The 26,614-nt window shown below is 36.9% G+C and overlaps 1 protein-coding gene across 1 annotated transcript in view; it reads left to right on the plus strand.

The window, feature by feature from the left end:
* The window catches only part of ZNF106 (zinc finger protein 106), a gene marked incomplete at its 3' end in the record, with an annotated part of 53,206 nt that overhangs the window by 20,421 nt on the left and 6,171 nt on the right, over positions 1-26,614 (plus strand). Inside the window, exons 4-15 of the mRNA XM_079700611.1 lie at positions 2,754-2,951; positions 6,235-8,415; positions 9,468-10,101; positions 11,262-11,331; positions 12,668-12,822; positions 12,906-12,966; positions 13,485-13,823; positions 15,800-16,580; positions 16,942-16,997; positions 17,864-18,009; positions 19,468-19,602; positions 24,359-24,475. Of these exons, the coding sequence (XP_079556737.1) occupies positions 2,754-2,951; positions 6,235-8,415; positions 9,468-10,101; positions 11,262-11,331; positions 12,668-12,822; positions 12,906-12,966; positions 13,485-13,823; positions 15,800-16,580; positions 16,942-16,997; positions 17,864-18,009; positions 19,468-19,602; positions 24,359-24,475 (4,873 nt within the window). The remainder of the gene's footprint in view (positions 1-2,753; positions 2,952-6,234; positions 8,416-9,467; positions 10,102-11,261; positions 11,332-12,667; positions 12,823-12,905; positions 12,967-13,484; positions 13,824-15,799; positions 16,581-16,941; positions 16,998-17,863; positions 18,010-19,467; positions 19,603-24,358; positions 24,476-26,614) is intronic.

Here is a 26,614-nt window from a genome sequence, read left to right on the forward strand (position 1 = left end):
GAAAGCAAAAATGTTTTAAAAATCTGTGTTTGAGTGTTTGATACCTGTCCAACATATATTTGTGCTTTGGAAATTGCAAAATATGTGGATTTATAATTATGGATATTTATTTTTAACAGTTAGTTACTGTCTACTTTATACTACATTCCTTAATATTTTAAAAAGTCAGTGTGGTCTTCCAATTATGTCTTTTAAAGAGAGATTTTGATGGTTTGGACATATGAAAAATTCTCCGTGGGAATTCCCTGGTTGTCCAGTGGTTAGGACTCCATGCTTCCACTGCAGGGGCCACAGGTTCTGTCCCTGGTTGGGGAACTGAGATCCCGCATGCCAAGCGGCACAGCCAAAAAAAAAAAAGAAAAAAATTCTCTGCATTTTGGAACTAAGGATAAAATCAGGGATTTTATTCAAGAATACCTTTTAGAATGATGTCCCTGGTACTGCAATATATGGTTTAGCGTTCTATAAACTTTGAGGTAGAAAAGTGGACTAAAAACATTTTCCACAGCTGTAGAGTTTAAAGCCCAAAAGATTTTCTAACCAGAAAATTCAGTTGATTTGAGTTGTTATTATAGTGTAAATTATGTATGCCAAGTTTGTTACAGTCTTCATATTCTTCTGATGCTGCCCACTGGGGATAGATTTCTATTTATATATACATTTTAAAAAATTTTTATTTATTTATTTATTTTTGGCTGTGTTGGGTCTTCATTTCTGTGCGTGGACTTTCGCTGGTTGCGGCAAGCGGGGGCCACTGTTCATCGCGGTGCGCGGGCCTCTCACTGTCGCGGCCTCTCCTGTTGCGGAGCACAAGCTCCAGACGCGCAGTCTCAGTAGTTGTGGCTCACGGACCTAGTTGCTCCGCGGCATGTGGGATCTTCCCAGACCAGGGCTTGAACCCGTGTCCCCTGCGTTGGCAGGCAGACTCTCAACCACTGTGCCACCAGGGAAGCCCTATATATACATTTTAAACTTCATTCTGTGTTGCTGTGAGAAAAGGCTTGCTTTCTGTTACAAGTTAACATTCACTTTGAATGAACTACCTTAATTTTAATTGCTTGAGAGAAGAGTGTGGATATCCCAGGTAAACAGAAGAAAGTTGAGGATTATTTTTCTTTAACTATATAATTGTAGTAAAATACAGTTGAAAACTCTCAGTGAAAATAATGTATTTAAGTTCCTGGAGGATTAGAAGGAAACTATCGATATTCAGGGTAATTTGGGGAATCTGGTCAGAGCTCATTAAAATGAATCTTAATGTCAAAGACTATATTGCTTCCAGAGCATTTGAGGTACAAAGTCAAAAAAAGATGGAAACTTATGAATTTTCTCCGTTTTTCTGAGGTGTTTTTCATGATTCGTACAAAGTAAGAAACTGTGTTTTGTTTACTTACTGGGCATTGTTTGTTTATAATTTATCACCATTAACCATATACTTAGCTTGTTTCCTGGAATTCAGTAGTTGCTCAGTAAGTTTTTTGTTTTTAATGAATATTCAGATGATCTGTAACAGAAACCATCTTCTAGTAAATGAGGTGCTTAATTTTGAGGGCCTCTTCTGGCTAACTGATGTGAATTCTGCCCATGTCTTGTTGGATATATGTGAGGGGAAGTTGAAGCAGTGCTGTGTATGTATTTCTGTGTCTGTCTGTCTTATCAAAGACAGCATGTCTTTGTATGTGTGTTTTTATAGAATGGCATAGGAAGTGCAAAAATATCACTAGTATTAACCCAAGACAAGTGATAGAGTTAAGCCAATTTGGATTATTGAGTGGATATTACTGTCCATTTATTACACGTGTGCCCATGGTGTTCAGGTGTTTCTCATCAATGACTGCATAGATCGCTGAGCCAATCAAGGGACTCAGGAAGCTAAAAAAGCAGTTAAATTATTCATCTACTACAGCTCTGGACATTGATTCAAGACTTTGGCTTCTTAAACTGGCCAAGTATGAGATATACCATTAAGTGTGTAAAGTAAAAGAAGAAAAAGTCTGCCCAATTATCTTTCTTAACCGAGAACCTGGTTATACTTCTCTCTAAATGGTGTTCTTTTCTGAAACCTGAGAAAAACCATTTGCCTAGCACAGCTGTTAACTTCCTACAACTGAAATGCTTTCCATTCCCTTTAAAATAAGCCCTTCTGAAGCAGAATGTAGATCACATGTATCATCCGACCAAAAAAGTTTGCTGAGACTACTAGTATCATTTGCCCTGGGGTCCGGAATCTTCACATTCCAGGCAGAGCTCCAGCTGTTCCGATTTAGTTACCAGGTTGTGATTGGCTACACTGCCTACCCTTTTCTCCACCCCTTAATTTTCACTGGAAGAAAGCTTTTGAGCCAGAGATTAAATGTAAGAGCTGTCGCCAGGCTTTCTGAGTGCAGCTGGCACCATGGGTGTGCTCTGGAGCAACTTCTGTTTGCTCTGAGCCCCCTGCCCTGCCTCCCCTTTCACCACGTTTCCTCTGGCAAGGTTTTAAGTACAGCAATTCAAGAAGATTTCTCCTCCTAAACTATATTATTCTAAAGTGTATTGCCTCTTGATTGCTGGAAAAGAATCTTTAATTCATTTCAAAAGTAACTTATGAACAAACTTATTAAAAGTGATGAAAGGAGCACTGAACTTGATTAGAACTAATTTTTCACTGTGCCAAAGTGTGCAGTGTCTTTCAGAGGAAACTATAACAGATCTTGTGAGTGTGCCATGCCAGTGGGGAGAATTGAATGTCCCTCATCTCCCTCTTTCCCTAGGGACAGTAGTCATGAGTGCCGAGTGTGCGGGGTCACAGAAGTGGGTCTTTCTGCATATGCAAAGCACATTTCTGGCCAATTGCACAAAGATAATGTTGATGCCCAGGAAAGAGAAGATGATGGAAAGGAAGAAGAAGAGGAAGATTATTTTGACAAGGAACTCGTTCAGTTAATAAAACAAAGGAAAGAACAAAGTCGGTAAGTAATAATTTTGATATTTTAAAAAGCCTATTTGAAACAGAATGTAGTAGAGAATACATTTTCCATTTACATTCTTTTCAGCCTATAGCATTCAGACTTATCTTTTTTTAATTAAATTTTGTTTTTTATTGAAATATAGTTGATTTACAAAGTTGTGCCACAGACTTATTTATCTTAATTATAAAGTTTACCTTGAAGTTGCTGTCTTATTTATAAAAGGCAATGGAATGCTTTCTTGAACTACTGTATTAACTCCTTTAAAAAAAAACCCAAAAACTCAGTATTGACCCTACCTAAAAGCTAGCTATAGCTGCTATGTATCTGAATTTTACCATGTTGATAACTATGTTTAGAACTGTTTTTATTAGTTCCAAATTTTTTTGGATACCAGTAAATTCTTATTTGGTATCCAGATTTTCTAGTGGAAAGGTATTAGTGAATAAGCTTCATTTGAATATGTTATATGGCATTTCTTATTTCATCCCTTAGGAAAAAATTGTTTTGCCTAATGTGGGTTAACATGGTGCTTCTACCAAATTTTATTTATCCCTTTATTATTAATTTCTTCAGTAAATATTTATTGAATAAATTTATATTCAGTTGGACAGTGTCAGGATCATTTCAGCAATAGAAGTTTTATAGCTTGTACTACATAATTTCATACCTACATCTATAATTCAGGTATTAGCCTTTTGTATTTTAACATTACTGATTTGTGGTCTGAAGAGTTTAATTACTGAAGCAGAAAATTTCAGATATGAGTAAAAGAGATATAGAACCAGTTATGAGGTGGGGTGATTTTTTAAATCCTAGAACATGATAAACAATGTTTCAAATTATAAAAATTTTAAAGATCCTTCTTGAATACTATTTATCCCTGGTCTGTATTTCGTTTTCAGTTAGAGGTTTGAATATAAAAAAGAAGTAGTTTTTATTCTATATGCTAAAAGTTTTTTGAACAAGTCCTTGAAGGAAACTTTCTTAGTTTTAAAATGTCCGTAGCAACATGGTTCTTAAATTGTTTAGTTGCTTATCCTTCAAATGACATTCTCACTACTTTCAGTATAGCTGTAGTTTACTCTTGTTTTAGGGTGTTGGGGCCTCTAGGAGACTAACTTCTATTTTTGTTCTTACACTCTTGTGCCACTATTAGCTTATCTGTATAAATAATTAAACATTAAGTCAGAAGGTAAAAGAGCTTCTCAGTAAATTAGACATTCATGTTGTAGATACTATTCTTTGATTATTTTTATATGCCTCTTTGGTGACCTATTTATAAAGTCATCTATGTATTTCTTCATGAGGTTTTTTTCTTTTTTCCTTCATGAGGTTTTTAGTTTAGATTGTTCTTTCTGGGCTGTGGGTTTAGCTGCATGCTTTTGTCCCCCTGACCTAGCCAATTCATGATGATCTAGGAATTTTACTTTGTGACTGACTTAAATTGCCCAATTCTCCTCATTTCTGGATCATAATTAGTAGAGCCAAGTCAGTGATCTCCTTGGATGTCATAAGTTTCATACTGCCTAGAAACAAAAACACAATTTGGTTAATGGTGGTATAAAAATCTTCCAAGTATCTGTAGTAACACTTGTCACTTGGAGACTTAGGATCTCCTGTTTAGAAATAGTTGTAATTCATAATGTAAGTGGATGTTTGAACTTTTAGGTAAATTAACTTTTAATTCCGTCTTGTGAAAAAGGAGGAAATTCCAATTTGTGTCCAAAACCTTATAGACATTCGAAGCTTTTAAAGCCAATTAAAGTCAATACTGAGTTTAAAATTTAAGGAGGGAGCCCAACTGCCGAAACTTTGAGATTTTTATTCTATCAAGGTCTAGTGGTTAAGAATGTGGGCTCTAAACAGAATTGTGGTTGCTAATGGGGAGGGGAGAGTGGGGGAGGGATGGATTGGGAGTTTGGGATTAGCAGGTGCAAACTATTATATATAGAATGGATAAACAACAAGGTCCTGCTGTATAGCACAGGGAACTATATTCAGTATCCTGTGATAAACCATAATGGAAAAGAATATGAAAGAGAATGTATATATATATATTTGTATATATATATACATATATATGTATAACTGAATCACTTTGCTGTATAGTAGAAATTAACACAGAATTGTAAATCAACTACACTTCAATTTTAAAAAAAAGAGCTCTAGAGTCAGACACCAAGAGTCAGACACCAAGGTTCAGATCTCTGCCGTAACACTAACTAGCTATCTTGCTCTAGGCAAGTTACTTAACCTCTCTAATCCTCAGTTTCCTTATCTAAAAAGTAGGAATAATGCTACTTGCTGCAGTTGTGAAAATTAAATGAGATAATCTACATAAAGTGATTAGCACTAAATGCCTTATGATAAGTAGGTACTCAATACATTTTAATTAGTATTATTCAATTTTTTGAGCACATACCACATGCTAAGCACTGAGCTAGGCATACTACAGGCGCTTTTTAGAGAAAAATGGTTTTACGTCTATTCCTGTGATGTTTGCTTAAATTTATTCATGTTTCTGTGAGCTCCTTGTTTAACATGAATAGTTGAAACAGCTGTAGCTTCTTTATAAAAACCTCTAGCTTATGGAACTCCTTATAGCACTTACTGTGGGTACTACTTGTTATGTGCTATTTTACTCCTGTTTGTGACCCTGCTTATTTCCTTAGCTAGATTATAAGCCCTTCAGGAAGAGGAACTATACATAAAAGTTTTCTTTTACCACTAACAGTCACTGAATGTGTACTTAATAAAGTGTTTATTAATGAAAGTGATTATGCAAAGTAAAATCTTACCATTTAAAATAGGTTAAGAAACTGGGTTTTCAGAAAGAACCAACTATTGAAGAAATCATGGTATTAAGAGCAGGTGAATTTAAATTGTATTAACTATGATAACTAACCATAGCTACAAAATATACTTGTTCTTATTTTCAAAAAGTTGTATAATATAAAAATAATAATTGGATGATAGGGACAAAATCCCAGAATATGCCGAGAAAAACAGGAGCAGGAGAGGGAAGATAGTATAAATGTGTCAAGTTTTTAATATTTTGGGGGTGATAGGCGACACAAGATATTAATTTCTAATCAATAAATTGTGAAATATAAGTTTATATCATTTAAAGATATGAAAGCATCTACTATTTGAAATAGAAGTAGTCTCTGTTACATATTCTAGGTAACAGAGGAGGAAGGCAGAGGGGAAGTTTGGTGGGTTATGCCTTTAGAGGGACCAGGAGAACTCTTTTAAATCACTAATGAAAGACTTTTTTTTCCAGGCAAGATGAACCTTCCAATAGCAGCCAAGAAATAAACTCTGATGACAGGCGATCCCAACGGAGACGAGAAGACCGAATTCCTTACCAAGACAGAGAGAGCTACAGTCAGCCAGCATGGCATCATCGTGGACCTCCTCAGCGGGACCGGAAATGGGAGAAAGATGGCTATAATAATACTAGGAAAAACAGCTTCCCACATTCTTCGAGGAGTAGTGGTGGATCAAGAGGATGTTCTGGGTGGCATAAGGGTGTTGCAGGAGGCTCCTCAACTTGGTTTCACAACCATAGTAATTCTGGAGGTGGTTGGCATTCAAATAGTGGAATGGTAGATTGGAATCATAATGGTACAGGAAGGAATTCCAGTTGGCATTCTGAAGGAACAGGTGGCTTTTCCAGTCGGCATATGAACAGCAGTAACGGAAACTGGAAATCCAGTGTACGTAGCACAAATAGTTGGAATTACAGTGGCCCCGGAGACAAATTTCAACCAAGCAGAAACAGAAATTCTAACTGTCAAATGGAAGACATGACTAAGGTATGGAACAAGAAATCTAAGTCAAACAAATACAATCAAGAGAGATATAAGTGGCAGCGGCAAGAAAGTGACAAAGTTGGTGCAGTTGCCACATACAGAGGTCCTTCTGAAGGATTTACAAGTGATAAGTTTTCTTCAGAAGGCTTACTTGACTTCAATTTTGAGCATCTGGAAAGCCAAACCACCAAACAAACAGATACCTTAGCTTCCAAAATTGGTGGGAAGAATGGCAGCGTGGCAAGGGAAAAGCTCCGTCGCTGGACTCCTTACCCTTCCCAGAAGACTCTGGATTTACAATCGGGAGTGAAAGAAGTCACTGGTAACAAGTTGGAAACGATAGATAAGCCTCTCTTTGATTTTAGCTTGATAACCACAGGAATACAAGAGCCTCAAATTGATGAAAGAAATAATTCTCCAACACTGAAAACACAAAAAGAAACACATACTAGATCTCTTAATCACAAAGCCACTTCTGACTGCACTGCTTCCTATGAGGTAGTGAGAGAGTGCCCCATTATAGAAAAACCTGAACAAGAGCATACCTTAAATAAGATGCCATTGCTAAAATCCCCACTCCTTCCAAATCCAATCACTAAATCAGCTCCTCAAAAGCAAGATTCAAAGAATCACTCAAAAAACACCAAAACGAAATCTTTTTTTCCTGGAGAACACTCAAACCCCTTGAACAAACCCACTGTGGAAGATAATCAGGGTTCTTACATATCCAAATTGCGAAATTCAGGTCCTCGTGTTTTAAAAGGGCATAAAAGTACATTTGGAACTCAAAGGGAACCTGATGAAAATTTAAGTGATACGTTACAAAAAGCCAAAGATGTGCTAGAGTGTAATGAGTCATTGCAAAATCCACTTCTTAGCGCTTCTAAAAGGACCAGGAATTATGCAAAAGCAAGTAGGAATGTAGAAGAGTCTGAAAAAGGATCTTTGAAGATTGAGTTTCAAGTAGATGCATTAGAAGATGAAAGTGATGGAGAGATATCTGATGCAGAAAAGAATGGAACAAAAATTGGAACCCTAGGTTCTGCAACTACAGAAGTTTTATCCTGCAGTACTCATACTGCTGATGAGAAAAGGGGGGATGACCAAAACCTGAAAACATCTAGAAAACCATCCACTTCCCCATGTAACTCAACAGTTCACCAGAAAGAATCTGAGTTACAAATGACATCTGTAGCCAGCCCACACTCTGACTTACTGCTAGATTTGAAAACCTCTCTAGAAGATGCACAGATTGATGACCCTGTTAAATCTCATGTATCTTATGAAACAGAAGGCTTTGAGAGTACTAGCTTGGATGCTGAGCTTCAAAAAAATGATATAGGTCAGCCCTCAGGCCCTCTCCTGCCTGAACTAAGTAAGCTTGGCTTTCCTGCCTCACTCCAGAGAGATCTAACCCGTCACATTAGCTTGAAGAGCAAAACTGGAGCACACCTTCCTGAGCCAAACCTCAATAGTGCTCGCCGCATCCGCAATATCAGTGGTCATCGAAAGAGTGAGACAGAGAAGGAGTCTGGGCTCAAGCCAACCCTTCGGCAGATTCTAAATGCATCTCGGAGAAATGTCAACTGGGAACAGGTCATTCAGCAAGTAACCAAGAAAAAGCAAGAGCTAGGCAAAGGCTTACCCAGGTGTGTGACTCTTTTCAGTATCCATTTCCCTTTTTTTTTCTTTTAAACTTATCCTTTGACTCTGGTCAAGAGAATTCTCCTTGTTAAATTTAATTAAATGTTTGCAAAAAATAAACGTTGTAGATGTCTGGTTTAAATATCCAAGAGTGACTACTTGGCTACTCTATAACAAATGGAATAAAGTGTTTCCTAGCAGGGAATTCAGGTTAAAAAGAAGCACACCTACTTCTGAGAAATGAAGTAGGGACAAGGAAAAAACTTAGAAATCTAGCACTTTGGTGATAGGGGCCATAAAGTGACAGCATAAAAAAAGTCAATCTATAGCTCTGTATCTATCTATAGGTCATAATGAGTGGTACAACTTTTAGGTATAACTGTTCTCATTACCTTTTACTTAGAATGTGTGGATGGTTATCCTTCTGTATTTGCTCTGGGCATTGTATTTGTGATCACAAAATACTTTCTCCTAAGCACTTGTGTAATACTTTGGCTATTCATCTTATGTTGAGGCACTAAACTTTTCTGAATGGTAAAGCAGCATTCAACATAGGTTTGCTACTTGAAAATCATCCTGCTTTATAATTACATAGCCCTCTAGGCTTAAATTTCTATCGTTGTCGAAATAACATACTTATTGTGCCCCCTTTTCTTTTCCTGTAGCTTGTATCATTGAGATTGTAAAGTTCTTAGCATGGTGTCTGCTGCTTGTTAATGCTTAATAAACATTTTTGTTTATTTTTTATTTGTTTGCTATAAAAAATTACGTATTTATTATTGTTGATTTAGAGCTCCATATTAAATAAAACCCTCAGTTTTTATTCCCTCCTTTTGTATATAGCTGTATACAAATATCTAATTTGGTACTTGTTACATTATAATACTTACAATAGTGTTAACTTACTTTATGTTTAGAACCCTTAATGCTCCTTGAGGGCAGAAGCCATCTATTTATATTTGTAACCTCAGTGCTTAACAGAGTCTGGCACGTTAAGTGGTGCCCCCTCTCCCAACCATGTCTGATTAATTATTTTTCTTTTTCTTTCTTTCTCAAGGTTCGGCATCGAAATGGTGCCTCTAGTTCAAAATGAACAAGAGGTCTTGGATTTGGATGGGGAGCCTGATCTGTCCAGTCTAGAAGGATTCCAGTGGGAAAGTGTTTCCATTTCTTCATCCCCTGGGTTGGCAAGGAAGCGAAGCCTTTCAGAGAGCAGTGTGATCATGGACAGGGCTCCTTCTGTGTTTAGCTTCTTCAGTGAGGAAGGTACAGGCAAAGAAAATGAGCCCCAGCAGATTTTTTCACCTAATAACTCATTGAGGTCTGCACAGAGTCAAAAAACAACCATGGGCCTTAAGCAGGAAATGACACCTCTAGCTGCCTCCCTAAGAACAGGTGAAAGAGCTGAAAATGTTGCTACTCGAAGGCGACATAGTGCTCAATTATCATCTGACCATACGATACCTTTGATGCATTTGGCAAAAGACCTGCACAGCCAGGAGAGCTCTACACCACTTTCAGAGAATCACAATGCCCAGGAGAATAATGGAGAAGGAAACTCTTTATCATCAAATGCATCCTTAGCCCTTGCAATCTCCAGTTTGACAGATGCAGCCACAGACAGTAGCTGTACTTCTGGTGCTGAACAAAATGATGTCCAGAATATTAGAAAGAAACGAAGAGCCACTGGAGTGAGTATGATTCCTGTGCTTTTTGTAGAACATTTCATGTGGTGACTTGGCCTTAATTAGAAAGACTTAACTGTTTAATTTTTCTTGGGTGTCTGGGGTTGTGGTTCTCCCTACTCTGGAATAAAAGATTTCTGAAGCTTACTCTTACTTTCATATTCTTATCCTACTGATTTCTTTAACTGAGTAACTCTAGTAAGTTAGGTGCAATTGAATATGAATGTATAGTACTAGGAAAATATGAAGTCATCTCTAAAACTAGTATCTAAGCCAATGATTCTTTGTATCACCTGACCAAGGAATGAGCCACATCTTCAGCTGTAACTTTATCTGTTTTCATGATGCATTCTGTACTGCTGAAGAAAGGTACTCTAGTGTTGCATTTGTAGGGCATGTATGCTTGTCGGACCCAGGACTACTAAGCTTAACACTAAGGTAGTTTTATACTATGAGAGTACATCTATATGAGCATAGTCTTAGTCTCTGTTACTCTATCTTTTGTACTTAAGTTACCCAGCCTGGTCTTTTTAGAGTCCATTACTTCACTGATACTTCTCTTTTGGCACCTCTGATGTTAATATTGCCTAACCCTTTCAGGAACCCTTTCTGAAAAGAAAGAGTTGCTGGTGGTAATATAGTCTGGAATCTGTCACTGTGTGAAAATGGGCCGTTTCCTTTAATATTGGGACAATATAACAAAGTAGTTATTCCAACTCTGCTCCTTTGAGCTAGATGCTGTAGTGGATATTATTGGATGAGAGATTGTCTTATGACAAAGCTAATATCTTGGGGCTTGTCTCGGGCTGTTGAGTTTTTTGTTGTAAAGATTTTCTTGCTGAATTCTAAAGTAGAAACTATGAAATCAGATACATGTATTATTAGCTTTTACCAAGGTGATATGCTTTGCATAAGCCCTGTGGGATTAGCATCCCTCTAGGATGCTAGGGAGGTACTTGACCTTGGATTGTATTTTTTTTTAATCAGATACATTCATTCAACTAATATGAGTTCATACCATGTTCATGAGACTCCTACTGCCCTGTTAGAGATGGTAGCAATAATGAAGAATAATGTATGACTATCTTAGAACTGGTTCTTTTTTTCCCCTCCTGGATAATGGCCTTTACATATTTAATATTATTCAATTTTCTTTATCTCCTTAGGATGGATCTTCTCCTGAACTCCCAAGTCTTGAGAGAAAAAATAAAAGAAGGAAAATTAAAGGAAAGAAAGGTATAGTATAGAATATTCTGGCAGAAATAAATTGTTCTTACAGCAATTCAGCCTTTTTACAACTTGATACAGAGTGTAGCTTATCAAACATGGAATGCCCATTTATTTATTTATTTATATTTGATATTTTTGTCATCTTGCTTAAGGGCATAGAAAAAGTTTGATTTCCTACTATATCCAGTTTCAACTGTAAAAGAAATATATGATGCCACCTAGACCTGAAAGCTAAAGTTAATATATATCTTGGACAAATTGAATTCAGTGTATAGCTAGAAAGTGTCACTGGGCCTTTTCAGTGGGGTGAAGAGGAATAGGACATTTAGTAAAAATTTTATCCCTCTTGGTCATTTATAGCCATTTCTCTCACTTTCCATTTTTGAGGCATCTTGGTTGCTCTTCTCATGTGAGTTAAGTAGAGAAGTTTTTAGTGTGGCTCCCTGACTGATACGCTTCTATGACTCTTGCCTTACACTGACTCTAACACCGTTAGGGTATAAGGGCTAGTGCAGGAAGTGATTGGATGAACTTTCGGTGATTGGATGTGATAGATAAGGTGGGAGTCAAGGGTGACCTCATTTTCTGGCTGTGGCAGTTGGGTGGATGATGGCATTATTTGTAGAGCTAGAAAACTCCATGAGAGTTTCAGGTTGAGGGTAGAGGAAGATGGTGAGTTCCCTTTTGGATCCCTTGAGTTAAAGGACTTTAGAGACACCTAGGTAGAGGTATCAAGTTGGTAGTTGTATATGTGGGTCTGGAGTTTAGGGGAGAGGTCTTGGAGTGTTGAATGGGAAAGAGGCAAACATAAAGATGACAAATACGTGCACATAGTAGAACATTTTATTTAAAGTAACTTAAGTGTACTGTTTCAAAGCTATATTTTCTTCAGGATGCCTTTTGTAATAAAGAGAACTACTTTAAATTAACAGACTAGAAAAATATGAATCGGGAAGAGGGTGCAAGCAGTTCAGGTTTGGGGCCCAATCTAAGCCAAAGCCTTGGGTGAAGAGGGTAGTAGATAAAGGAACATGGGAAATGAAACCTACAAGAGTTGATTTGCCTGGGGCAGAGATTTTGCTTGGAAGGGTCATGGTGGAAGATGGTGATTTGGTAAATTGGTACCATGTGGTGGTACGCTTGAAACCAGGAGGCTTGGTTTCTGACAACAGCAGGCTTGACTACATGATTTGTAAAATTTGATGAGTCTCCTTTCAGTGACCTAGTAGGGAGAAAATAAAGGCCTGTCCTAGACAATTGATGCAGTTCCATCTTCTGAGGAACTGTATTATTAAAGAGAAGTCTCCAGTATTAAACTGAACCTTATGGTTTCTTTTGACAGAACGTTCTCAGGTTGACCAGCTGCTGCATATTTCTTTAAGGGAAGAAGAACTAAGCAAATCATTGCAGTGCATGGATAACAACCTTCTGCAAGCCCGTGCAGCTCTTCAGACAGCTTATGTTGAAGTTCAGAGGCTACTTATGCTCAAGCAGCAGGTAGTAGCAGATGGAATGTCTAGTGAAAATGGATCATCTTGAAGTTGGATTTAAAAATGGTTAACAAAATACTTTATTTTTAGATAACTATGGAGATGAGTGCCCTGAGGACCCATAGAATACAGATTCTACAGGGATTACAAGGTATTCAGAGAATCTGATGGATTGGACCCTCTGTAACTTGTTACTTTTTGGTTTTCTGTGGAGGGGAATTAAAGTAGATATGAAAAAGTTAATATGATTTTTCTCGTGTCTCCTTGGTTTCATCCTTCTATAGAAAGACCTGTGAGACTGTATATCCCCAAAATGCTTAGCAGTGGAGATAATGTTACAGAAAGAGTCCTGGGTTAGGAATCCCAAGACTAGGGTTCAAATTTTGGCTCTTCTGTTAGTACCGATGTGACTTTGGATAAGTCACTTAAAATCTGAAAAATTGGAATATTAATGCCTGTTCTATCTTTATCTTTGGTGGTTATATATATATATAAATATATATTATATAATATTATATATTATATATAATATAGCTTATATAGTAATCTATTTTAAAGAATTATGAGGGTTTTTAAAATTCTCTTGTAATCTTTAAAAATACAAATTGGCTCAGAAATGAGTGGCTTTTCAGATAACATTTTTTCATTTGTGTATGTTTCCCATTCTAGAAACATATGAACCTTCTGAGCGTCCAGACCAGGTTCCCTGTAACCTTACACGAGAACAAAGGAACATTAGATCTCAAACATCTGCTGATGCCACACTGCCGCCTACTCCTTTTTTCCCAGTTTTCCTGGAGCCTTCATCTTCCCATGTGTCTCCATCATCCACTGGAGCCCCTCTCCAAGGAATCACATCTACTTTCCAAACCCATGGCAGTGTTCCCGCTCCAGACTCATCAGTTCAGATTAAACAAGAACCCATGTCTCCTGAACAAGATGAGAATGTGAATGCTGTGTCACAAGGCTCTGCTTGCAATGTGTCCAAGGAATTACTGCAAGCTAATAGTATGTAAACTTTTCTCTGGGTTAAGGGCAACCCTGTAGTGGGTCTACAGCAATTTTATATCAATGATGTAACATCATACTTGCCCATTAAAACTGAAGTTATTACAGTTTTTCTTGAAGTTTTCTTATTTAGGAAGATTATTTAAATATTGGTAACCTTTTTCTAATTTTCTCTAATGTAAGATTACTGAAGTGACTTTGGATTAGCACTTAACAGGTTTCATTTATTAAGATTGATGCAGAATTATTTGGTTTTTGTGAGATAAATGGCATTGAAGTTGTTCAGTCAATTTTCTAGATAAGATATATCCTCTGAATTTCTCATTACTTAACTATCTTTATCATTTCAAGTACAAACTAGGGTTAATATAGACCTGAGGAGCAGGTGGCCATGATGAAAGGCAGAGAGGGCTCTGGGGTTTGGAATCATCTAATAGAAACTTGGGTGGTTTTGAGAAATAGCCAGGGTTTTTACTCTCTTCATAAAATAATTCTTACCTAGTTACCATTTGAGAATAACTTCCAGGCTATTTAAAATCTCATCTGAAGTTTGCATAACCACAGTGGTGCTACATTGAAAATTAAGTAAGAAGCAAACAGGGACTTCCCTGGTGGTCCAGTGGGTAAGACTACATTCTCCCAATGTAAGGGACCCGGGTTCGATTCCTGGTTGGGGAACTAGATCCCCCATGCATGCCACAACTAAGAAGTCTGCATGCTGCAACTAAGAAGTCCGCATGCCGCAACTAAGAAGCCCGCATGCTGCAACTAAGAAGCCTGTGAGCTGCAACTAAAGATCCCACCTGCTGCAACTAAGACCCAACACAGCCCAAATAAATAAATAAATAAATAAATATTAAAATGAAAGAAGCAAACTGATATTGTGTGATTTTTTTTTTTTGAGCAAAAACAAAAAGTCTGAAGAATTATCCTACATTTTGCTATCTGTTGCAACACTAATCATTGATATCTACATCAAATGTATATTATCTTTCATATTGAATTATGTTATTTTTATATGGATACTATTTAGTATTTTTTAAAAACTAGTGGTATTTTTTTCAAAAATAGCTTGTATTTTATTTCCTTTTCTGATTGCAAAACTAATTCATGTTCATTGTAAAAAATTGGGAAACTATAAAAATGTGCATTTGTTATTTTATATATTTCAGTCTTAAAATTATAAATGTTTATGTGTTTACATGAGACTTTATACAAAGGACAAGTCATAGTCTGTTATAACTTGATTTTTTTCCCACTTAATTATCATGATCATTTTCCTGTGTCATAAAAATAATTCATCTAAAACACTATTTTACTAGTTGTATAATATTTCAGAAGTTGCATAATATGAATATACAATAATTTATATAATATTTGAATATTTACATTTTTTCCTTTTTTTGTATTCTGTATAACGCTACATTGTATATGTCTTTGAGTATGTCTGTGATTATTTCATCAGTTTAAATTTCTAGACATGAAATAACTAAGTCAAAGAAAATAGACATTTTAAGTCAGCTGACTTTTTAACCACTAGTATGTAGCTAAATTGGATGATATACAGGTAAAATGCATAATGAAAACTTCTAAGAAATAAAGGTGAAAGCACTTTAGCTAAATATTTAAGCGTCTACTAAGAATAAAACACATTGTTAAATATGTGGACATTTCAAACAAGAAAGAAAAAAGATCAATAGAAACAATCCCTGCCCATAAAAGGAGCTTTTGTACGGTATAAGACATGCATGAATTTGTGAGATTAATGCAAGGCAAAGTATATAAATACTGTAATAGAAATATGTGTAGGTTATGGGAAGCTGAGGGGTGAGATAACTAAACCATGACTGTTAAAGTTGTTAACATATCGAAATGTCATTATTTGGTAGAAGTTCAATCAGTGATAACTGTAGTTTATGACAAAAATACCAGACACCAAAACGATGGAATAATTCTTTTTTTCCTTCTCAATTCAGGAGAGATCAGTGACAGTAGTCCAGTTTATCCAGTTATCACTGCAGCATTGTCCTTATCAGAGCTAACAGAGAGATTCCATGAGCCTAGCCAAGAACTGAAGTTTTCTATGGAGCAAGGAAATACCAGAAACAGAGGGAACAATCCCTCTTCCCAATCAGCTGGTCTTCCTAGCATAAATAAAGAAGGTGAAGAGTCAAACAGAGTCAACAGCGGGTCTGAAGCCTGTACCAGTTCTTTTCCAAGATTGTCCTTTGCTTCAGAAACCCCTTTAGAGAAAGAGCCCAACTCTCCAGCTGACCATCCAGAACAACAGGCAGAGTCCACTCTGACATCAGCTGAAGCTAGGGGGAACAAGAAAAAGAAGAAACTTAGGAAGAAGAAAACTCTGCGGGCTGCCCATGTTCCTGAGAACAGTGACACTGAACAGGATATATTTACTGCTAAACCTGTAAGGAAAGTAAAAACTGGAAAGTCCACTAAAGGGGGGAAGGTGACAACCTCCACCTGGGAAGATAGCAGAACTGGTCCAGAACAAGAGAGTGTCAGAGATGAACCAGATAGTGACTCGTCTCTGGAAGTCCTAGAAATTCCTAATCCTCAGTTAGAAGTGGTAGCCATTGATTCTTCTGAAACTGGAGAAGAGAAACCAGACAGCCCATCTAAAAAGGATATTCGGAACTCCACAGAGCTAAACTCATTAGAAACTTCTCGCTCTGGTTGTGATGAAGTTAGCTCTACCAGTGAGATTGGCACCCGTTATAAAGATGGCATCCCTGTAAGGTAAGGACACCGTGTTGGTCCAATCAGAACAGCTTTCACCATTCTGTTCTTGAAAAATAGAACTTTTTGTTCTGAATCAGAATTTTTTTAAAGAGTCACATTTATAGAAAATCAGTAGGGATAGTGGGTATGGAAGAATCAAACCTTAGCAATGAAGATTTTCTGCTTTCTCTTTTGTGTTGTAAATATTTACTGTACTTTTATTTCCTTTCATATAGAAATTTCAGATGGAAAAACCGATCTCTTATATCATTGCTATTTTGTCCATTGTATAGAACAATCTTTTGAGGCAGGAAAATGTAAGTTTTACTGCCTGGCCTGTTCACAAGATGCTAAGAAGACTTTTGCTATTATTTTGTAGTGTGGCAGAAACTCAGACTGTGATCTCCTCCATAAAAGGATCAAAGAACTCTTCAGGTATTTGGTTGTTCAGTTTTATTTAAATTAATCACAGAAAAAAAGTCTTGTAAATATTAGAGCCAGGGTTTAAATCTACTTAAATATGCTTATACAACAGGGGACGGGGACTGGGCATGTTACCAAGAGGATTGCTTTGACCAGCAGTTATGGTATCCCTAAATCCTCAAATCCTGGCATTTCAGTTTCTTACTCCCATCTCTTACCTGGCTGTCTTATGTGTTCAACTAATTAGTATAGTGGGCCTTCTGTATCTTCGGTTCTGTCTCTATGGCTTCAACTAACTGCAGATCGTGTAATATGCATTTATTGAAAAAAAAAAAAAACTCATGTGTAAGTGGACCTGCACAATTCAAACCACGTTGTTCAAGGGTCAGCTGTAAACAGGAGGATGTGTATAGGTTATATACAAATACTATGCCGTTTTATATAAGGGGCTTGAGCATCTGTGGATTTTGGTGTGTGGGGGGGTGGGGGAGTCCTGAAACCAGTCCCCAAGGGACAATTGTATTAAGGTTTTGTTGGCTCTGGGGGGTTTTGCTTTGAGAAGGAACTACTTAAAAAATAATGCCTTACTCAACAAAATAACTGGCAACAGAGGAAACTGGATGTGGAAAGATACTTGGTGCCTATGGGTATCACTCCAAGCTCACTATATATGTATCTTGTTCCGAAGTGAAAGGTCTTCCCTGCCTTTTCTTATTATGAAATCTTCATAATGAAGATCACTAATGAAAATGTGGTGTTTTGCTGGGGGAACTAGGCTTTAAGGAGAATCCAGAGACCACTTTTTCGTAATGGTTTAAATTTTTTAGTATCTTGAGACACAAGCAGACACATCTCTGAAACATATTCTTGTTTTCTAGAAATATCTTCAGAGCCAGGAGATGATGATGAGCCCACAGAAGGGAGCTTTGAGGGGCACCAAGCTGCAGTGAATGCAATTCAGATATTTGGGAATTTACTGTATACCTGTTCAGCAGATAAAACTGTCCGAGTTTATAATCTCGTGGTAAGTTGATACATCAATTTGAATATTTTTGCTTGGTTGCAGGTTTTAGGAACTCCAAGTAGCTCTCTCTTAGACTAGGAGTTTATTTGCTGTCCAGAGATGGAGTGGGCTTTAGACTAACTTTAGATACAGTTGATCCAGTGGCTCAGTGGGGTCACTGGAGACTTAGTTTCTTTCTTTATGTCCATTCTGCCTTCTCTGATATCACCTTTTCCTAAAGCAAGTTCTCCTCCTGCTCACAGATAGATGTCAGTAGCCACAGGGGTTTCTTTTCCCTCCCACCAGCAAAAAAGTGTCCTGTGCTTTCCTCTCTGAACAATCACTTGGCAAAAGGAAATGGGATTATAACAATAGGCTCGCGACAGTCAGGTCCCAGCCCTGGAGTTGATGCTGAGGTTTGTCACATAGCTGCTACATAACAGAGAAGGGATAGAGTGAGTACTGGGGAAGTAGTCAATATAAGAGGAGGCATTTTCCCTGAGAGTTGATTAATTATCCCAGTTATTAAGAGCAACGGTCTTCCACTACCCCACACTTAGGATAATCTGATGCTCATAACTCTCAATTTTCATAGAATGGACTTTTGAGTTTTGAGTCTGGTATGCGTCAAACTAATTCTGTTTATCCACAACGATAGCCAAGAAACTTTAGGAACACTATGTTTGAACAAATATGGTGAAAGTATTTGAAATTGATGAAGTCCTTGAAAATCAAAAGATTAGATAGATGATGGACTGAGAAAATGTGTTTGCTGTAGGCAACAGGTGTATAGGTTCCTTTAGCCTAATAATGTGAGGGCAACAGGGATGACTGAAGGAAGGAAGCAATGGTACCAGGAGGTATGACTGTAAGATTTGGGGAATTGGTTCTAATTCTGAACTGAAAGGTAAGTATAGGTATATGTGTACATTCTAAATATATAACAGTATGTGCACAGAGACAACAGGATGTTCCATTATGAAACCACACCTGGAACACTAGACCTGTGATGGCACCTGACATGTCTTTGAATATTGTGGCACATTCTCTGCATACTGATCAAATGCAGGAACTTAACTGGGTAATTAGTTATAGTTTGGATTTGCTAGCTTTTTGGTCCATATGTTGGAGAGCCTTGCCCTAGATATTAACTAAAATTCTGATCTGTCTTATAGCAAATTGCCCTAAGTTGGCCAGAAAGTTTGTTCAGGTTTTTCTGTAACATCTTATGGAAAAACCCAAACGAACTTATGGCTCAGTTAACATATAGTTGCAGGTACCTCAGTACATGTGACTGTTTGCTGGGCATTCAGTGAACAGGTATTTACTGAACACCTTTTGATACCAGGTACTATTCTAGACTCTGAGGCCACAACAATGAACTGTATGTTTTAGCATCTTTTTTTTTTTTTTTGAGGAAATGCATTATCTAATCCATTTATATCCACAAGTAATGATCTGAACTGTGCTTGACTTTAGAGTCGGAAGTATATTGGTGTCTTTGAGGGCCATACCTCCAAAGTGAACTGCCTCCTGGTTACTCAGACCTCTGGAAAGAATGCTGCCCTTTACACTGGTTCCAGTGATCACACCATTCGCTGCTATAATGTTAAGGTAAGTGGGTCCAGCAAAATCAAACATGATAATATAGAAACACTTTGACTGTATTTACTGTGTAGAGTGGAGACACTGAGACAGATGCTTCATTCTGTTCACTTTCTTGCTTCTGAACTTACTTCAGTACCCTGTATAGCCTTTGGAACAAATGAGGCTTAGATCTAAACCATGTTTTCTGTCTCTCTCCACCAGTATCTTTTCACTTACTACTATTAATAATATACCTCCTTTGATCTTTTCAACAATTACTCTTGATTTTTATTTTCACATCATATGCCAAAATTAATACTAGAGAGAAAACAAAATGTTTAAATTTTTTAAACCTGAAAACATAGAAGTAGATATCTCCTCTGAGAAAGAATTTTCTAAATGTATTGTAAGAAATGAGAGAAAATCATTTGCATTAAATATATATACTATAGGACTTCCCTGGTGGCACAGTGGTTAAGAATCCGCCTGCCAATGCAGGGGACACGGGTTTGATCCCTGGTCTGGGAAGATCCCACATGCTGCAGAGCAACTAAGCCTGTGCACCACAACTACTGAGCCTGTGCTCTAGAGCCCGTGAGCCACAACTACTGAGCCCACGTGCCACAACTACTGAAGCCCATGCTCCTAGAGCCCATGCTCTGCAACAAGAGAAGCCACCACAGTGAGAAGCCCACGCACCGCAAAGAAGAGTAGCCCCCTCTCACCGCAACTAGAGAAAGCCCGTGCACAGCAGCAAAGACCCAATGCAGCCAAAAATAAATAAATAAATAAATATATATATATATATACACACACACACATATATTCTTTAAAAGATTTGATTATTTAAGACAAAATTTATAATTCCAAAGATTAGGTTTTTAACTTATATAGATGGAATGTGTGGTAACAGGAACACAAAGGAAAGGGAAGATGGAATTGTGCTGGTGCAAGGTTCTTATATTTTATTGGGGATAAATCAGTTTTACTTTGAACTAGATTGTTACAATTTAAAGAGGTAGTCTCCAGAAGGCTGGCTCACAGCTTCAGTGTGCATCAGATAGACCTGGAGAGCTTGTTAAAACACATATTACTGGACCCCACTCCCAGAGCTTCTGATTCAGTAGGCTTGGGATAGGGCCCAAGAATTTACATTTCTAACATGTGATACTGATGCTACTGGTGTAGGGCCCACACACTGACAACAGCTGCCCTAGAGCAACCACTAAAAGAATAAAACAAAGAAAGACAGCTAAAAAATTTAATAGAGGAATTAAAATGGCATACTAAAAAACACTTGTTTAATGCAAAACAAGTCAGAAATGGGGGAGCAGAGAAATAAAAATGAGACAAATAGAAAGCAAATTGGAGTCTAAATCTAGCCATATTTAATAATTATATTTAATGTGAATTAACACTAAAATCAAAAGGCAGAGATTGACTAGCTAAAGAACAAACACCAAAATCTGCTGTCTATAAGACACACCTTTTAAATTCAGACACAGATTGAATTAAAAGAATGGGAAAAAATGTACTATGCAAATAATAACAAAAAGAGCTAAAGTGATTATGTTACTATCAGGCAAATAGACTTTAAGACAAGGAATACTACTGAGACAAGGGCGGCATTCCATAACGATAAAAATGTCAATATAGCAGGAAGATAGAACAATTAGAAATATATGTACATAATAACAGAGCACCAAAATATGTAAAGTAATACTGGTAGAACTACAGAGGAGAAATAGACAAATCCACAATTATAGTTGAAGACTTCAACACCTCTCTCAATACTTGATAGAGTACTGGACAGAAAATCATCAAGGATGTAGAGGAACTGGACAATACCATTAACAAACAAGATCTAATTAATATTTATAGTTTAAAAAAATTAACATTTATAGACTCTGCCACCCGAAACAGCAGCATACACATTCTTTCCAAGTGCATATGGAGCATTCACCAGTATAGACCATTGCTGGATCATCAAATAAGTCTTAGTCTTATTGAGAATCTTAATTAAAAGGATTGAAATCATTTAGAGTATGTTCTCCAACCACAGTGGAATTAGAAATCAATAACAGAAAGAAATCCACCAAAAAAAAAAAAAGAGAGAAAGAAATCTTGGAAGTCCGCAAGTAAGGGGTAATGAAATAGCATACTTCTAAGTTGCCCATGATTCAAAGAAGAAGTCACAAAGGAAATTAGAAAATATCTTGAACTAAATGAAAATGAGCATCCAGCTTAACATTTGTAGGATAGCTAACGCATTGCTGAGGGGGAAATTTCTAATTCTAAATTCTTATATTAGAAAAAAAAGAAAGTTTAAAATCAATTATCTGAGTTTGTAAGAAAATAGAAAAAGAAGAAAAAGTTAAACCCAAAATAGATATATAAAGGAAATAATAAAGAGCAGAATGGAAACCACCAATTTATAAAACTGACACACAATGGGGAAAAATCAGTGAGACCAGAAGCTAGTTTTTTGAAAAGATAAATTAAAAAAAAACTTTTAGCTAAATTGATCAAAACAAAGAGAAGCCACAAATTTCAAATATCCAGAATGTAAGAAGGAACCTCATAACAGCGTTATTAATCAATACATCCATCAACTGATAAATGTATATAAAAAGTGGAATAATACTAGCAACAAAAAGGAATAAACTATTCATACATGTAGCAACATGGATGGATCTCAAAAACATCATGCTAGGGGAAAGAAGTCATATGTAAAAGACTACATACTGAATGTTCTCTTAATATGGAATTCTAGAAAAGGCAAAACTATCAGAGTTGCCTGGGATGGCAGTGGGGACTGACTGAAAGAGGGTACGAGGTAACACTTTAGAGTGCTGGAAACGTTCTGAAAGTTGATTGTGGTAATGGTTGCATAACTGCATACTTTACTAAACTTAACGAAACGTATATCTAACATGGTGAATTTTATTATATGGAAATAATACTTAAGTGTTGAAAATTGTAAACAGATTTTGGCAAGAAATTGTCTTAGGTAAACAGAGGGAAAAATAGTTGTAACAGGACAGGATAAACATAGGGTTAATATCATATGTTGTAAGGAGCTTACACCTTTGAGAAGAGAAATAGTAAAATCCCTACACTTAAATTGAAAGACAGAAATTCTTTAAAAAGAGAATATACAAGTATTTGAAAATAATAGTCTTGTCAATAAATGCAAGTTAAAACAGAAGTTCAGTACCATTTTGACTTATAAAATTAGCAAAAACTTTTAAAAGATTTTTCAGTGTTTTTAAGGGTTCTAACCCGCAGTAGTATTTGGCATAGTGGGACTGTACATTAGTGAAAAAAATTCTTAGTTTTTGAACTTGAGGTGTAACTTTATATAGTAAAGTACATAAATTTTAAGTATACAGCTTGATGAATTTTTATATAGATACACATTTGTTTAACCACCACCAAGATCGAAACACAGATCATTTTCATCCCCATAAAGCTTCCCTCATACACCTTCCACTCACCACCCCCAGCCAAAGAAAACCATTGTTCTGATTTCTATCATTATAGATTATATTTGTCTGTGCTTGAACTTCATATAAATAAACCATACTGGATGTATTCTTTCACATTAGCTTTAGCTCGCTATAATGTCTGAAATTCATCTTTATTGTTTCATGCACCAGTAGTTCTTTTTTATTACGGCAACGTATTCCGTTTCTCCTGTAAAATTACAAAATGATCTCACATGGATGGGTTAGCCAGAGGCAACATATATCTTACCATTTGAGCATATTCACTGTCTTTTCCTTTATTTTACAATTGCATATGCAGCATTTATATTTGTAATTTTATGCAGGGAAAGTAATTTAAAAGACTGACTCTTTCAGGTATGAAAGAAGGTTGGAAGAGATCAAAGGCTTTGATAGTCTTCAGCTTTTATCATCCAACCCATAGGTTGTCCCATCCTATAAGTAGGATGGGACAAGTAGGTCCTACTTATAACCGTCTTGATTTTAATGTCTGTATCCAGACCTCTTTGAAAAGCTAAACTTGGGCCTTTAGTCACTTAGTATCATTCAACTGCATTCAATCTTGAGCACTTACTATGTAACTGGCCCTGTTCTAGGTTTTAGGTAATTAGATTTTATCAGTATAACCCAGTTCTGGAAATTCATGGAAACGGTTTTTTGAAGGTCAGCTCAAACTGTGTTTGTATAACCTGGATATGTATCAGAATTACGAAGGAAATTTTTAAAAACACATATTCCAGGGGCTGAATTAGAATCTCAGGGACTGGGGTGAAGCTTGAGGTTCTATATGTTTTCAAAGCTTCTTGGGTAATTGTAGACCAGCTAACCTGATACTGGTTTGAAGGAGGCACTTGGGAGCTATTAAAATAGAGAACCAATTGCAGGAAAGTGCATATTTGATTAATGCAATTATCAGATATACAACTATAATCTTTATTTTCCTTTTTAAATGTCAAGTGCAGCTTTAACTTTATCTTTGGCTACTTAATTTAAGAGGCTAGAACCCAATCCATAGTGCCCTTTGAAGAATTTCTACATTCCAAATTAGAAACATAGGTAACAGAAGTTACATTTGTTTACTATATTACCTACAGCTTGAGGGTCTTTGGCTACATATTTCAAAGCAGAAAACAGTCTAATATAATCTTCTACAAAATAGAGGATGCTACATTTTCTTCCTCATAAAAAATCATTTCACACTCTGTTCTCAGGAGGATTGTTTTCACATCTTATTTGCCTTTAATCTCTGCTGATCAAGTGTTGTGTGCTTTTATCAGACTCGAGAGTGTGTGGAGCAGTTACAGCTGGAAGACCGGGTTCTCTGCCTCCACAGTAGGTGGCGAATTCTCTATGCAGGACTGGCAAATGGCACTGTGGTCACCTTCAACATAAAGGTTAGTGGTTGGGGAGAGAAGGCTGAATTCCCATGCCACTTGAAAATGGTGTGAGTGTGTGTGGGAAGAAGTTGAAGGCAGACGTTTTCCTGTTTTTGTGTGTGTTTGAGAAAGCAACAGAATTAGCTGCTACTCAAAAATTTATCTTCTGTTATAAGTGAAACAAGATGCTGCATTCTGTCTGCTCAGGCCCAAGTGTGCCAGGACCAAAGTGTAACTCTACTAAATTAAACCAGGCCTGATGATTTGGGGCCAAATAATGAGTCATAGGTTAAACTAGTCTGTCTCATTTTAAGAATGACACCATGAAATGAGCTTAAATTCCTTTGAGTATGACATTGATGCAGTTTGGAACTGATTTAGGGTTTCATGAGGGTAGCTTGTTCTTGACTTGAACTAAGTCAAGGTTTGCCTTCATGCCTGTGGACCTCATTCTTTCCTGACCCAAATATAAATCCATTTGTTGAGCAAACCTTTATGGAGCACTATTACATGCTAGGTCTCAGGATAAGGCTTAGGAAATGAATACGGACCAGTTCTTAATGGCCCTGTGTGCTTTGTTAATGTAGTTGGACTTGTAAGCTTTAAAGTAAGAGAGACATGATCTAATTTGTATTTTAGAAAATGTCACTCTGGAGTTGAACAGGATGGAAAATACTGGTACTAGTAGAAGCTTGGAGACCATTTAGGAGGCTTTGTTATGGCAGCTGACATGAAAGATTAGACTAAGGTGAAGAGAAAATGGATAAAAGATGTAACTGGAGGTAGAAGTGATAGGTTTGGTTACTAGTTAGTTGTAGCATTCTATCCCGAGGCCATCTGGTCATCTTTTAACAGTGTGTTAGAATGTTACTGTGTTATGCCTTGTTATAGTATCATATGTTTAGTTAGTACCTACTGTCTCTCCTTCTACCAGCTAGCTGGAACTGCTTACAAAGAATGCAATAAAATATGTCATGGTTTCTGCCTTTAAGAAGCTTAAAATCAAGTTAGAAGAAACTAGCACATATATAATCAAGTGTCAGATTATTTGGTTCACTAGATATGAATAGATCGCAGAAGGGTAATTAGTAAAGGTTTTTGCATTCTAAATGCAAAGTGCTAACAACCTAGATTAGATTTGGTTAGAGCAATAGAAATGAAGACAGAATAGATTTAAAATATTTTAAAGGATAAAACTTGATAATTACCCAGTTCTCTTCTATTTTGTGAGATTAATGCAATCAGAGGTAGGTAGAAGTTTTGGGGCAAGATGATGACAAATTCAAATGGGAGTGGTCTTTATTTTTACTTTTTTGAAATGGTCTTTAAGTGGTTGAAAAGCCCCAGCAAAGATGGACCTTGAGACAGAGATTTGAGAGTTTCTGCAGAGATATGAGTTTTTAAGCCTTGTTAGGGCTGGACCTTTTCTGTTTTGCCCATATTCCTGGAACACAGTGCTTTCTGGGGCTCAACAGAAAGCATGGGCTGTTTACCTGGGCCTTCCCACCATTGGGCACTGAACTCCATTGATCTATCTCCCCAGCATCTCAAGATGACTGAGATTGATGCTCAGCTCTGTAGACTCCCAGCTGCTGCTCTTGCCTAGTTTCTGGGAGTTTTATCTCATGCTCGCACCTTAAACTACCTTTTTAGAGTTTTGGGGAAGTAGGAAACTTTATGAACAAGTTTGGTTTGGGAATGACAGAAGCAAGTCTAAAATCTAAGGTAAAGGAATGTTTGGGAATTCAGGATGTGACCATGCCACTCTGACCGATACAAAGGCTTCTGTAGTTTAACTTAATGATGTCATGAGAGATAGACATAGAACCAGAAGTCAGAAGAAGGTCAGAATAACAGAAAGGTGGAGAATGAGAGACTCTGATTGTCTAAGAAGGTAGTTCTCAAAGAGAATTTTGGAAACAACCATGGCAGAGTGCATAAATTTTGGATGACAAAAAAACAGTGAGAGTTCTTGGGTCTGTGGCATGGAAAGTGTATTCAAATATGAAAAAAAGGTTTATCATTCATTATCATTAGCTTAAGGGAAGTGAGAGAGGGCATAAAAGAGAACCAAATTCTAATTATGATCAGGATAGTGTGGGTCAAAGGTAGAAATGAGTTTATAATGTAAGACTGTCCCCACTAGAATTGGGAAGG

This window comes from Hyperoodon ampullatus (assembly GCF_949752795.1).
Source record: "Hyperoodon ampullatus genome assembly, chromosome: 3".
NCBI classification, from domain to species: domain Eukaryota; kingdom Metazoa; phylum Chordata; class Mammalia; order Artiodactyla; family Ziphiidae; genus Hyperoodon; species Hyperoodon ampullatus.